Here is a 14,530-nt window from a genome sequence, read left to right as displayed (position 1 = left end):
GGTGCGCTTCAAGGTGTTAGTAACAACTTTTAAAGCGCTCCATGGCAATGGACCTAGGTATTTGCAAGACCGCCTCCTACCAAATATCTCCCTTCGACCAGTCCGCTCCCACAGAGAGGGCCTCCTTAGGGTGCCGTCGGCCAGTCAATGCCGGCTGGCGACCCCCAGGGGGAGAGCCTTCTCTGTGGCAGCTCCTGCCTTCTGGAATGACCTACCCCCCGACCTACGTACAACTACGGACCTGCGCCTCTTCCGCCGAGCCTTGAAAACCCATCTATTCCATGCGGCCGGCCTGGCGTAGTTTTGATTGGGCTTTGCTAGGGGTTTTATATGGGGTATTTTAGAGCAGGCTTTTTATTCAATATTTATTGTGATTTTTATTGTTCATTTAATAACCATTGCATTTGCTTAACAACCACAGCAAAAAAAAGTCATAAAATCAGGCAGGATCCTGTGGTGATCCATTTAATGACTGCCATGACTTATAACCAGGGCTTTTTTTGTCATAGAACGCCCAGAACGGAGTTCCGGCACCTTTTTTGGATGGAACCTTGTAGGGTAGGCAAGGTGGGTTGTATGACATGTGTGAGTTCCGGCACCTTTTTTTTTTTTTTTTTTACAAAAAAAGCACTGCTTATAACCAAAATTCAAGGTCAGTTACAGTTATATAGTATGTCAAGGACTACCTGTATACTGTTGGATTTGATTGCTGGGACTAATGAGGGTTGGAATGCAACATCAACCATCTGTTTTATTTAGTAATTTATTTGACAGACCCCATTTTTCTACTCAACCATGAGCATTTTAGGTGGCTAAGACTCAGGAAAAGGCAGTACGAAAATACGAAGTCATAAATCAAAATCAACCCAAGCATTCATTAGCTATTAAAAGTTTGGCAAAAGGAATGTAATTTGGCCACTCTAATAATGGTAACTGAACACTTCTCCCAAGGAAGAGAGCACGTACAGCTTGGCAGCCGTGCAGAAAGCATCCTTTTCCCAAGTGCCAGAATAACAAGCCTCCGTTAAGAAGATCTCTAGATTCCTGTGGCTGAGTAGATGCTTAATAATAGAATTAGGCTCCCTTTGATAACCAGGTCCTCAGCTAATAAAACCTCTGTGATAGTCAAACGCAAATAGCAAATAGCCATTCATTGAGTTCAAATTATAGAAGAGGTTATTATTGCTACCTATGCACAAGAATCTTGTTTTAGGTCTCTTTTGTGGACACTTTTTGCTAAGTGGGGTCTATTCTGTGGCTGGCTTGGTCCACCTGCTATCGGTTCTTCTTACTATGTGACCATCCCATTTCCATTTCCATTTCCATTCTTTTACTCTCTTGACGATATTGTATACTTTCGTTTGTTCTCTAATCCATGTGCGGTTCTTTCTGTCTTGTCTTGTAATGCCGAGCCTGTATCTTTCCATGGCTCTTTGTGCCACTCGTGGCTTACAATAGAATAGAGCTGGAAGGGACCTTGGAGGTCTTCTAGTCCAGCCCCCCGCTTAAGCAGGAGAACCTATACCATCTCAGACAAGTGACTTTCTAGCCTCTTCTTAAAAATCTCCAGTGATGGAGCGCCCATGATTTCTGAGGGCAAGCTGTTCCACTGGTTAATTGTTCTCACTGTTAGGAACTTTCTCCTTAATTCCAGGTTGCTTCTGTCTTTGATCAGTTTCCAACCATTGTTTCTCGTCCTGCCCTCTGGTGCTTTGGTGAATAATGTGACCCCCTCTTCTTGGTGGCAGCCCCTCAAATACTGGAATATGGCTATCATATCACCCCTGTTTCTTCTTTTCTTTAGACTAGCCAAGTCCAAGTGTCAATTGTGATGATCGTGATGATACACAAGAATCTAGTCAATTAACAGTCAAAGCTAAATTGGTGTTAGTGCAGTACTATGTTGTCCTGTATCTAATCTCTTTACACACACATACACACCAGAGTGGAGAGACTGCCTAAACAAGCTATCGATTGCTGGGCAGCTTTTCTTTGTGGCACAGCACTTCCTTAAAAACGGCTAACCACAAACTAGCCAGTTCAGCTCTGTGACCTTTTTCTTGCATAATTTTTCTATTAAGACTTTTGAAAAGGAGATTAAAAACTAACATCAATTAATAGAGAGCAAAGAAATGAAAGAAAAAAAGGGGGGAGAGGCAAAAAGCAGAAAAAAGAAAGAAAGAAAAGACATAGAAAGAAGTAGCTTTCTATTTTCTTTGCAGCAAATATAAGTACAGTTACAGAATTACCTCTTTATGTTGCAAAAAGGAAAGCTCTCTTTTTTCCCATTATCTATTTTGTCTGATCGTCAAAGCCATAAGATTGGCTTTTGTTTTTTGTTTTGAGAAAAAAGTCACAGGGGTTTCCAGTCAAAAATAGACAAGTAGATCATATGATAAACAAATACATTATGTCTCAACAGGATTGTCATGTTAAAATGGCTAGATATGCACAAAATGCTGGGCCTACAGACTGTGTGTTGTGTAATCCCACAGACTGTGTTTTCTTCTTTTCAGGTGGGCTCTTACTTTGGTGCTGAACTCGCCTCCGTGGACTTAAATGAGGATGGAAATACTGACCTCCTTCTAATTGGGGCTCCTCATTACTACAATGGAAGCCAAGGTGGGAATGTCCATGTCTCCTCCATCAACAGCACGGTAAGTGAAACCATTGGAGGCAGGAAGAAAAGTCTAGGATTGGGGAGAAGCTTTCTCACATTTAATGAATTGTCTTTCACTCCATCTGTTCATTTGTTTGGAGGAAATTCTTGGTAATCTTAGCAGGCTCTTAATAATAATAATAATAAAGTTGGAAGGGACCTTGGAGGTCATCTAGTCCAACCCCCTGCTCAGGCAGGAAACCCTATACCATTTCAGACTAATGGCTGCCCAGTCTCTTCTTAAAAACTTCCAGTGTTGGAGCATTCACAGCTTCTGGAGGCAGGTTGTTCCACTGGTTAATTGTTCTAACTGTCAGGAAATTTCTCCTTAGTCCTAGGTTGCTTCTCTCTTTGGTTAGTTTCCATCCATTGCTTCTTGTCCTGCCTTCAGGTGTTTTGGAGAATAGCTTGACTCCCTCTTCTTTGTGGCAGCCCCTGAGATATTGGAACACTGCTATCATGTCCCCCCTCGTCCTTCTCTTCATTAGACTAGACATTCCCAATTCCAGCAACCGTTCTTATATGTTTTAGCCTCCAGTCCCCTGATCATCTTTGTTGCTCTTCTCTGTACTCTTTCTAGAGTCTCAGCATCTTTTTTTACATCGTGGTGACCAAAACTGGATGCAGTATTCCAAGTGTGGCCTTACCAAAGCATTGTAAAGTGGTATTAACACTTCACGTGATCTTGATCCTATCCGTCTGTTAATGCAGCCTAGCACTGTGTTGGCTTTTCTTTTCCAGATATTTCTGCCAAAGGAGGCAGATCATAATGAAATTTTCAAGGCTTCTCCTTCACAGCTTTCATTTTTTAGCTTCAAATGCCAAAGTCTTTTTTTAAAATCTAAATTATACACAAGCCTTTATGGGTTCCACTGGTGCAAATTTGCCTACTCGCTAAAATTAACTTGTAGCTCCAAACTCAATCCTCCTGACATAGTTGCTATTTACAGGTAGTCCTTGTGTTATGATCACCTTGGGACCGGAATTTTGGTCCCTAAGTGATGCAGTTGTTAAACATGACATCATGTTTACTGGACAAGATTCTATGACCACTTTTGTCATGGTTATTAAGTAAATCATGCAGTAGATAAGCAAATCCAACTTCCCCAGTTGATTTTGCTTGCAATCACATTGCAATCTCATGATTCCCCCCCAAAACGCCACAACCGTTGTAAATGCAAACTGGTTGACAAGTGCCCAAATTCTGATCAAGTGATGGTGGAGATAGTGTGATGGTTGTAACTTCGAGAATGAGTCATGTCACTTTGTCTTAATGCCATCATAACTTTGAATCATCTTTAAACGAACCGTTGTAAATTGAGGACTAGCTGTATTCGTAGACATGCCCAGGGCAGTGAAAATTTTGAGTTAATACTCTGCATACGTCTGGCTACTCTCAGTGATTTGCTGGTTGAAATGGCTATCAAAAGTAAGACTTTTTGATAAAACTTTTGAATGCTTCTTTTTCAGAACTTTATTTGCAATACACACATACACACATATTAAAGTGTCTTTAAACAAAAACACATATAAAACAAAGTTGTGGACGGATTAGTTGACAAATATGTGAACAGAGGCTGGTAGGAACTTAATCCTGCCTTTCCCTAGGAACAACGGTTTGGTTTTGGCTAATACAACAGTCGCAGCAATTTTGGGAACATAACTACTGCAGATAATAAGAATTTATTGTACGTCACTTTAATCCAGCTACTGCTTTGTGGTATTATATTAGGTCATCTGGCCAGATGCTTTTAATGAGTGTGTTTTTTGATATGAGTGCTTAAATATAGAAATGTATGGTTGTTTTTCACTTTGGTTAGCTCAACTGGATGAGATCCCTGGAAAGTGGTTAATAAGCAGCAAAGTAAAAGTACACTAACTAATGTAACTCACATGCTTCATTCCAGGGTAATCTTGTTCACCTTCAAATGTTGCATGGAGTCCTGGATAATGGACTTGGCCTTTTTGGGGTAGCTCTAGCCACATTAGGGGATATCAGTGGCGATGGCCTTACGGACGTGGTCATAGGAGCCCCGATGGAGGATGAAAATCGGGGGGCCATCTATATCTTCCTGGGTGAAGCAGACCGACTGAAGGAAGTGCACAGCCAGGTAAATCCAAATGTTAAAAATAAGAAAGGTAAGAATAGCAGTCTGAAGTTTCTCTACGTGTACTGATGTGCTCCAGTCTTGATCTCTTTTTTACTTCCTTCTTCCCTGCAGCGGATTTCTGCCACCTCTGTTTCTCCCGTGCTCCAGTTTTTTGGACAATCCATCCAAGGAAGGTTGGATCTGAGCAGGGATGAGCTGACCAACTTAGCCATTGGAGCGCTTGGAAGTGCAGTGGTGCTTCGGTAGGGATTAGTGGGGTGGAAATGGGCATGGACCAAACCTGGGCATTTTGTGACCTCCAGGCCACATCTGTCCCTTTGGCTGTCCCTGTCCTAACCATGAAGATTGGTTTTATTTTGAAGGCAACTGCTGGTTTTTTTTTCAATTTATGTATGTGAGCGTGTGCATGCCTGAGCACTTTCACAGCCCTATTGGTTCAGCCCTCCATAACAGTCCCAGTTTCTCATGTGGCCCCTTGTGAAAACTTATAAATGCATTAACCCTCATGGTATAGGGTGTATGTGCAAAGTGCACTGATAATATAGGAATAGAATAGAATAGAATAGAATAGAATAGAATAGAATAGAATAGAATAGAATAGAATTGTCATGGTTGACTTCCTATGCAGCTCTACTCCCAACAGACAACAGTAATGGGAGGGGGGGAGGAAGGCATTGGAATGTAAGGGAGATTTGGGAGGTAACTCCGGAATGCAAGTGTGCTGCCTGGAAACCTGAGACAGACCCAGGCCCCAAGGTCATCGACTGGGAATGTCCAAGGCACACAGGCTGTTTCCAGAATAAAGCAAGTACAACGGATTGATGGACAATGGGACATCGGAGGTCCAGGAGGGGAAAAGGAAAAGGTTTCCTATACTGTTTGCATGCGAAAACATCAGAACTGCCTTTTCCACTTCTGTTCCCATATGGCTTTTCAGTAAAGTTATACTCTTGGAGAAAAAAATATATCAGGAGTTTCTTTTGCTGTCTAATGCAGTGGGACGGTTGACAAGAATAGAATATACTTTATTGGCCAAGTGTGATTGGGCACACAAGAAATTAATAAAATATCCATCAGCTTAGGAGAGCTTCTCTCTCTCTCTCTCTCTCTCTCTCTCTCTCTCTCTCTCTCTCTCTCTCTCTCTCTCTCTCTCTCTCTCTCTCTCTCTCTCTCTCTCTCTCTCTCTCTCTCTCTCACTCTCTCTATCTATCTATCTATCTATCTATCAAGCTATTCTCCAAAGCGCCTGAAGGCAGGACAAGAAGCAATGGATGGAAACTAATCAAGGAGAGAAGCAACCTAGAACTAAGGAGAAACTTCCTGACAGTTAGAACAATTAACCAGTGGAACAACCTGCCTCCAGAAGCGGTGAATGCTCCAACACTGGAAGTTTTTAAGAAGAGACTGGACAGCCATTTGTCTGAAATGGTAAAGGGTTTCCTACCTGAGCAGGGGGTTGGACTAGATGACCTACAAGGTCCCTTCCAACTTTTTTTATATTATTATTATTATTATTATTATTATTATTATTATTATTATTATTATTATTATTATTATTATTATTATTATTATTATTATTATTATTATTATTATTATTATTATTATTATTATTATTCTATCTATCTATCTATCTATCTATCTATCTACCGTATATACTCAAGTATAAGCCGAGTTTTTCAGCACATTTTTTGTGCTGAAAAATGCCCCCCTCGGCTTATACTCGAGTCAGCGTCTCGAGAACTAAGGAAAGTGAGTACTGTAGTTCTTTTTTTGGGGGGGGGGAATCTATGCAATCACTAAAAGTCGACACGTGGCTCCGGAGCCACATGCGGCTCTTTCAGCTGTCTCCTGCAGCTCCCAGCCACGTGCAGTGCCCCCCCCCAAAATAGGACTAAAAAAGTTGAGCCAATTAATTCAAACTTCTCACGAAAGAAGTTTGAATTGTTTGGTTCAACTTTGGTTTGTGGGACGCTGTTCGCCATGGGGTCGACATAGACGGGAGGGGGGGGGAAAGACAGCTCCGGAGGGAGACAGCCCTGTAGCAAGAAGCCGGCGGTCCGAGCGGAGCGGCACGGAAGACCTACCAGTCGGCGTGGGAAGCTCCAGTTTTGCTGGTGAGCAAGGCTTGGCCTCCGCGGCCCGGTTCTGCACCCCGATGACCAGCTGGACCGGCTTTCATGGCTCCAGCCCGGGGACGCCAGCGGCATAGAAAGCAGTTTGGCGGTGCTGCTGTGGGCGGGGTGTCCTTGCAGCAGACAACTTGGGCCCGGATATTTCCTGCGGCTCGCGCTCGGGACCGGAGACACCGGTTGCACACGGCCCGGACTGTCAGCGTTGCCATGGGACCACCCCCTGCGGTGCCAGCTAATGCGGCATGTTTCCAGCGGCAAAAGGGCCTGAGCGGTGGCGGAACAAGACGCTGGGCAGCACGAACTGACCACGGTCTTCATAAGCAACAAGCCAAGGCCCCGCGTCCCTCGTGCTGCCCAGCGTCTTGCAATCGGTTGGACAAAACAGGTGGATAGGATTGCAGCCAACGATAGTAGGACGTTAGAGCCGCCAACTCTGGTCTCCACCCGGGCGGGTGGGCGAGTGAAAACTCGGCTTGCAAACTCGGCTCCTGCCAGGGAAGCAGCACCTTTAGGGACGGGCTCTGAGCAATTGCATGCTTCGGGGAAGGAGCTTCCCTGGCAGGAGCCGAGTTTGCAAGCCGAGTTGGCAAGCCGGGAAAACCGAAGGTTCGGAGGGTTCCCTCCTGATGCGGAGCTGCAGTGCCTGGCCCTGGGCTGACGGGGGAAGGGGTGGGGGGGTANGGGGTGGGGGGGTATCCGGGGCCTAAAAAGTCCTCCAGGACAGGCTCGGGGCCAGCCCTCTTTCCCCGGCCGTAGGAGAAGGGAAGGCGCAGGCTCTCCACCCAGGTGGGCAGGCGAGCAAAACCCCGAAAGCAGGAGGGAATCCTCCGGACCTTCGGTTTTCCCGGCTTGCCAACGAAGCTTGCAAACTCGGCTCCTGCCAGGGAAGCAGCACCTTTTTGGACGGGCTCTGAGCAATTGCATGCTTCGGGGAAGGAGCTTCCCTGGCAGGAGCCGAGTTTGCAAGCCTAGTTGGCAAGCCGGGAAAACCGAAGGTTCGGAGGGTTCCCTCCTGATGCGGAGCTGCAGTGCCTGGCCCTGGGCTGACGGGGGAAGGGGTGGGGGGTATCCGGGGAGGGGATCGGGGAGAGAGACGGCGGGCGCGGGCGTTTGGGCCGACCGTGCCATATTGGAATGAGGCGGTGAGCGGAGCGCCGGTGAGCCTTGCCCGAGCCCTGGCAGCGGCGCAGGGCTGGAAAAACTCTCTCTAGGTAAGACGGGCGCGGGATGCATGCCCTCGTTGGAAGGGCGGTGTCTGGTGTAGATGCTGGGTATGTTTTGCCGCCTGACCGCCCGCCCGAAAGGTTTTTTTCGGCTCCTGAAGTTTGATGCAGGAGACGGCGAGGGAGGGCGGTAGCAGCAGCGGTGGCGGCGGCAGAAGCAGCTGCTGCTGCCGCCGCCGCTGCCAGGCAAGCAGGCGGAGCGCAGTGCAGGGGAGGGGGAGCAAGCGGCGAGCGCTTCCCTCTGATGCCCGGGCTGGAGCCGCCGTGGCCGCCGCCGCGCCACTGCAGTAGGAGCGCCAACTCTGCGCGCTGGCGGCGCTAGTGCCGCTCTCCACGCAAGTTCCCACGGCCCGGGGGAGGTGCGCGTTGCGTCGGGAAGGTCTGGGCCCGGAAGGGGGGCCAGGTTGACTCTTTCCCTCTCGCCTTTGCCGCCCTGATGCGGTCGCGAAAAGTTGCGAGGCAGTGGGCGCGGAAGCTCCCTTTCCCTTTTCTCTCTGCCCCTTTCCCGACTCCGGGGTTGTTCCGAGCAAGAGGGGAATCTCTGCTGGCCTCCTGCGGTTCCCTCGGAGTCTGAATGGGTCACCGGCCAAGCACTTGGCCAACACTTTTTTTTTCCTCCACATTCAAGTAGTCTACGGGTCGGGAGAATCTCGTTTCAAGGTAACTTCCCATGAACTTTTTGTGGCCATGTGTATTCTTGGAGGGCCGGTTGGTTGAGAAGTCATCGTTCCCCCCCCCTTTTTAAAAAACTTAAATATGGCTTCATTTGAAGAGAAGAGGCCTCATGAACTATTTGGCTGTTTTTCTGTATTCTCACTACACCGCCCCCGCCCCCCCATGGCGGCGTATGTGATCTTTAAACTCTCATTCCGGGACTCTGTCGGGACTGCTGCTTGCTCTAAAAAGTGCTACGTTGTTCGGTGAGATGTTAATCCGAATACAATCTCACATAACAACCTGGTTATACACCTTATGCATACTTCGGGGACTAAATCTTAAGGATGGTCGGATCCGCAGCTGCTGCGCACATTGTTTTCATTAAGTACTGTGCCACAAACTTAACACTAAGCCCAGCCCCAGTTTCCATCTTACAAGTGTTGCTAATGTCTTCTCCTGCAGGATTCTGCTTTCAGTTGAAAAACAACTGCTCGATATGCTCTGCTGTTTTACATTTACCAGTAGCTGCCTCATTTCCCACCCTAGGCTTATACTCGAGTCACCATTTTTTCCCAGTTCTTTGTGGTAAAATTAGGTCCCTCGGCTTATATTCGGGTCGACTTATACTCGAGTATATACGGTATCTATCTATCTATCTATCTATCTATCTATCTATCTATCTATCTATCTATCTATCTATCTATCTATCTATCTATCTATCTATCTATCTATCTGTTTCTGTGCTTGTGTGTGTATGTAAATGATCTAGGATAAAATCAATAAAAGTAATTAAAAATACCTTTGGGGCAATGGTGGGATTCAGCCAGTTTGCACCACTTCGGCAGAACCAGTAGCTAATTTTTTGTTGCCCAAGCCCAGAATGGAGCTACGGAAGCGGCATCACACAGAGAACCGGTTGTTCACATATTTGAATCCCACCACTGCTTTGGGGCATGGCTTGGCCTGTGGCACAGTGGTAGTTTCATATTGACTTGGAACATATGTGAGCTGAGATGGTTGTTATCTGCAATTGTTACTTGTGGAATCATAGCAGCTGACAGCTTCTAGCCAATCTTGTCTGGTTTCAGAAGCTAAGCAGGGCTGGTTATTAATTGTATGGGAAACCACCAGGATAGAGACCAAGGGTATAGAGTAGACAACGTGGGAGGAGGCAATGGCAGATCACTTCTTGCTGCCAAGAAAACTACATGAATGAGTCCACAAAATCGCCAGAAGCTAAACTTGACTCAAAAGAGACTTCACACTTGTTAATGGTAAAAGAGGAATTGTGATGCATATTGCATAGAGATACATGGGTATTGTGAAATGGCTCTTCTCCCATGCTTGTTTATTTGTATTCCACCTTTATTATTTGTATATATAACTCATATACTTAATACTCCTTCTGTGAGCCATAGCCATCACTTCCTACTACTAAGTTCCCCACAGCAACCATGTGAGGTGGTTGGACTGAGAGAAAGTGAGTGGCCCAAGGCCACTTAGCTGGCTTTGTGTCTGAAGTGGGACTAGAACTTTCCATAATACAATATAAGATATTGGCACTAATGTTTAAAGTCCTTCATGGTTAGGGCCTGGCTATTTAAGGGACTGTCTGATTTTGTACTCATCTAGGCGTTAAGATTAACGGGAGAGGCTTATTTGAGAATTCCTCCCTGGTCCGAAGCCCGTCTTCCTGATATAACAACAACAACAACAACAACAACAACAACAACAACAACAACAACAACAACAACAACAACAATAATAATAATAATAATAATAATAATAATAATAAAAAAAATAAAGTTGGAAAGGACCTTGGAGGTCTTCTAGTCCAGCCCCCTGCTCAGGCAGGAAAGCCTATACCATTTCAGACAAATGGCTGTCCAGTCTCTTCTTAAAAACTTCCAGTGTTGGAGCATTCACAGCTTCTGGACGCAGGTTGTTCCACTGATTAATTGTACTAACTGTCAGGAAATTTCTCCTTAGTTCTAGGTTGCTTCTCTCTTTGGTTAGTTTCCATCCGTTGCTTCTTGTCCTGCCTTCAGGTGCTTTGGAGAATAGTTTGGCTCCTCCCTCTTCTTTGTGGCAGCCCCTGAGATATTGGAACGCTGCTATCATATCACCTCTCGTCCTTCTCTTCATGAAACTAGACATTCCCAATTCCAGCAACCGTTCCTTATGTTTTAGCCTCCAGTCCCCTGATCATCTTTGTTGCTCTTCTCTGTACTTTTTCTAGAGTCTCATCTTTTTTACATTGTGGTGACCAAAACTGGATGCAGTATTCCAAGTGTGGCCTTACCAAGGTATTGTAAATGTGGGAGCAGGTCAAGTCCTGTGTTGTGTTTCATAGCTGTCCTAGCTGTGAAATATCCTTCCACAAGAACTGTGTTTAATCCTTGTTCAGTTGAGTTCTAGAAAATCTGTAAAGATACGATTTCAATATTATTGTTAACTCAAATCTGAAATTTTAACTTTTTGGTGTTTTTAAATTATAAGCTTCCTTGATGGCTTGCCAGATTATATAGCGGTACCTTGGTACTTATCGTTAATTGGTTCCGAGAGGCATGATGAGTACAAAAAACGATGAATATCATATTTTTCCCATAAGAAATAATGTAAGTCACAAGGCAGCTGACACCAGCAAGTTCTAGCTTGTGGGTTGAGTATCAAACAAACAATGAGTATCAGGACAAAATTTTCACGTCAAAATGCATTGAATACCAAATTCGATGAGTTTCAAAGCAATTGCGTACCAACGGCACTGTTTTTCAAATATGTCAACTTTAAGATGTGTGGACATAATGGCTGGGGAATTCTGGGAGTTGATGCTGGCTGGGGAATTCTGGGAGTTGAAGGTGCCAAGTTTGAAAAACACTGCTCTACGACAATTATAAATAGCAATATATTCCCATGTTTTTTGAAATTTTTATCTGAATGCTAACTCATTCATTAACTTGTTTATCAAGTTCTCTTAGTCAATGATCATTTGGTTAAGGTTTTTTCTTCTGTCTTCCCCTTCGCTTTTTTTTAAACAAGGTTCTTTGAAAGCCAGAATCAACTTCAGTCCCCACGTTGATGTTAAACAGACCTTGCCACGCCTGATGCTAGAGAACGAGACACCCAGTTTTTCAGATTCTCTCCAAATTGGAATTATGCCCATCTGCATCAACAAGACTCTGTGGGCTCAGGTAGGCACAATCAATCAATCAGAATAGAGCTGGAAGGGACCCTTGGGGTCTTCTAGTCCAACCCCCTGCTCAAGCAGGAGACCCTATACCATTTCAGACAAGTGACTGTCCAGTCTCTTCTTAAAAACCTCCAGTGAAGAAGCACCCACATCTTCTGATGGCAAACTGTTCCACTGGTTAAGGGCACAATTATGTCCTTATCCAAAGTGCCCAGAAGGGAATTCTAAGAACTGTAGGTGGGTCCATTAAGAAGGCAGCATCAAGATATCACAAATTACGGTACATTTCACCAATCTTAAGTTTCTGGCTTCTTTGGACAAATCACAGAACCTGTGATATTAGTCCTCATTCCCTCCCCCCCACTGTTAATAATTGATAGATACTGTTAATCTTTTCTTTTTTTAAAAAAAAAAATAAGAATTTCTCATAGAGTAAAAGACAAATTACAAGAAAAAAAGGAGAGAAAGAAATGCAGGAAATGGAAAAAAAAGAAAGAAAAAAAACTGCAGTTAAGAAGTATAATGACTTCTGACCTTCTTTTCAATGGATAACTACAATTTTATAGTCTCTCTTTCCTTTTAGACAGTATAGTCCCTCTTCCCTCCTTGATATTATGCAAGTTGCTTCAGCCCCTGGTTGAGGAAGCCTGTAATTACATTTGCATCGATTCAGAGGCCTGTGTAAGGACCCACCCCACTTCGCATCTTAAGAAGACAGAACTCTTGGAATATTTCTTCCAACAGGCATCTTTATTAAGAGAAGATGGTTGCAGGCGTTCTAGACAGGACCTGGGGCCCAAGCCCTACCGTTCAAGGTTTTAAGTGTTCCCAAGCAGCCCACCCACCCCACCGTCCTTCCAGCGACAATCCCAGGCGTACATTTCCACCCCCCTTTTCCTCACGGCCGGCGGAAGGGAAACTTCAGAGAGGAGTAGATGAAAGCTGATGGGCCCTATTGTTATGGTCAGTCCTTTTGGTGCGATCCACATTCAGTCCCTTTGAAGTTGTAAGGAAGGAAGTGAGAGCCATAAAAACCCTTTGCTCATCCCCCTTCCCCTTCGTAGTATGACAGAATCCAGAGAGGGCAGAAATGGGGTTTTCCATAGTTGATAACTAGAGATGAAATATAATTGGATTCTGACAGCCTGTCACATCATATCAAATCAGCTGTTTTGAGGAGTGAAGCCCATTCATTTCTGGCTTTATACCAGCTTATTGGAACTTAAAGAAAAACTTGTACCTGTGAGCTGCTTCAGTTTTGATGACCTTATGGATTGCCCATTTTCCCAGTGACAAAATTGTCTGCCTACTGTCTTGCTTTTGGGCTCAAGGTTATTACTCTTCCCTCATTTCTCCAAATTTCAACATCCTGTCAGAGTGCCTTGTGCTGGTATTACAAAGAATATACAGCTAGTCCTTGATTTACGATGGTCATTGAGCCCGGAATTATGATCTTAAGTTGTGCCAGTCATTAATCCAGTCACCATGTGACTGCATCAATTTTATGATCTTTGTTACAGCCATTGATAAGCAAATTCATTCTACGTAATGGGCGGGTTTTTTTGCTAGAAATCAGAAGTAAACGCCGATTGCCGGTAAAAATTGTAGTGAAATGTGGTTATGTACTGCTGGACACTGCAAGTGGACATAAACGTGAGCCAGTTGCTGAGTACTGAAAATGCAATCACATGACTATGGGGAAGGGCTGGCTGTAAGAACTTTGAATCTGAGTTGTAGGTCGCCCTGGGGAGGTCCATTGAAACTTTGAACGGTCACTAAATGACTGGGCATAAATCAAGGACCATCTGTATGTTCCTTCTCTACTCTGGCCACTGCAGAGAGTAGGAGATCATGGTTGCAGAAATGCTAAGTATGCAATCTTTTCACCTTCATAGGTGAAAGAACCGTGGTGGTGCAGTGGTTAGAATGCCATATTGCAGGCTAATTCTGCCGACTGCCAGCAGTTCGATTCTCAGTGGCTCAAGGTTGACTCAGCCTTGCATCCTTCCGAGGTTGGTAAAATGACCCAGATGGTTGGGGGCAATATGCTGACTCTGTAAACCACTTAGAGAGGGCTGTAAAGCACTATAACGTGTTATATAAGTCTATTGACAGAAGGGGAAAGACTTGTGATCTAATGTTTGCTGCATGGCGGACCTACTGGGGTTAGCTCCGTAGGGAAAGCGGAGCCGGCAGCGGGAATGGGGAGCCTCGGAGGGTCGGAGGCTTTGCCTGGACCCTGATTTGGGGTGCTGGGCCCCCCGGCGGCCGGGAGTACGACTTACCGGTCACCCCGGTCTCCCTGGTCTCCCCGGTCTCGGCCTGAGCTCCTCGGTCTCCTCGGTCTCGGCCTGGGCTCGGCCCGGTCGCGGGCCTGACGGGGACCGGTCGGGCGAAGGGCGCGGCCTGGTGGCCCGGCGGTGGGCTCAGCCTGGTTCCGGCCCGATTTTCGGCCGGAGGAGGACCTGACGGCCCGGTCGCGGCCTGGGCGGTGAGGGGCGCGGCCCGACGGCCCAGCGGCCCAGCGGTGGAGTCGGCTTGGAGGAAGACCTGACGGC

The 14,530-nt window shown here is 45.7% G+C and overlaps 1 protein-coding gene across 1 annotated transcript in view; it reads left to right on the top strand.

Annotated features, from left to right (window-relative positions):
• Positions 1–14,530, top strand: part of LOC114923350 (integrin alpha-D-like) — a gene marked incomplete at its 3' end in the record, with an annotated part of 88,392 nt that overhangs the window by 44,689 nt on the left and 29,173 nt on the right. The window contains 4 exon segments of the mRNA XM_029286189.1: positions 2,517–2,657; positions 4,567–4,770; positions 4,882–5,012; positions 11,838–11,973. Of these exon segments, the coding sequence (XP_029142022.1) occupies positions 2,517–2,657; positions 4,567–4,770; positions 4,882–5,012; positions 11,838–11,973 (612 nt within the window).

The sequence above is a fragment of the Protobothrops mucrosquamatus genome, unplaced genomic scaffold (assembly GCF_001527695.2).
Source record: "Protobothrops mucrosquamatus isolate PMUCROS unplaced genomic scaffold, P.Mucros_1.0 scaffold3063, whole genome shotgun sequence".
NCBI lineage: Eukaryota > Metazoa > Chordata > Lepidosauria > Squamata > Viperidae > Protobothrops > Protobothrops mucrosquamatus.
This window is presented reverse-complemented; position numbering and strand designations above follow the sequence as displayed.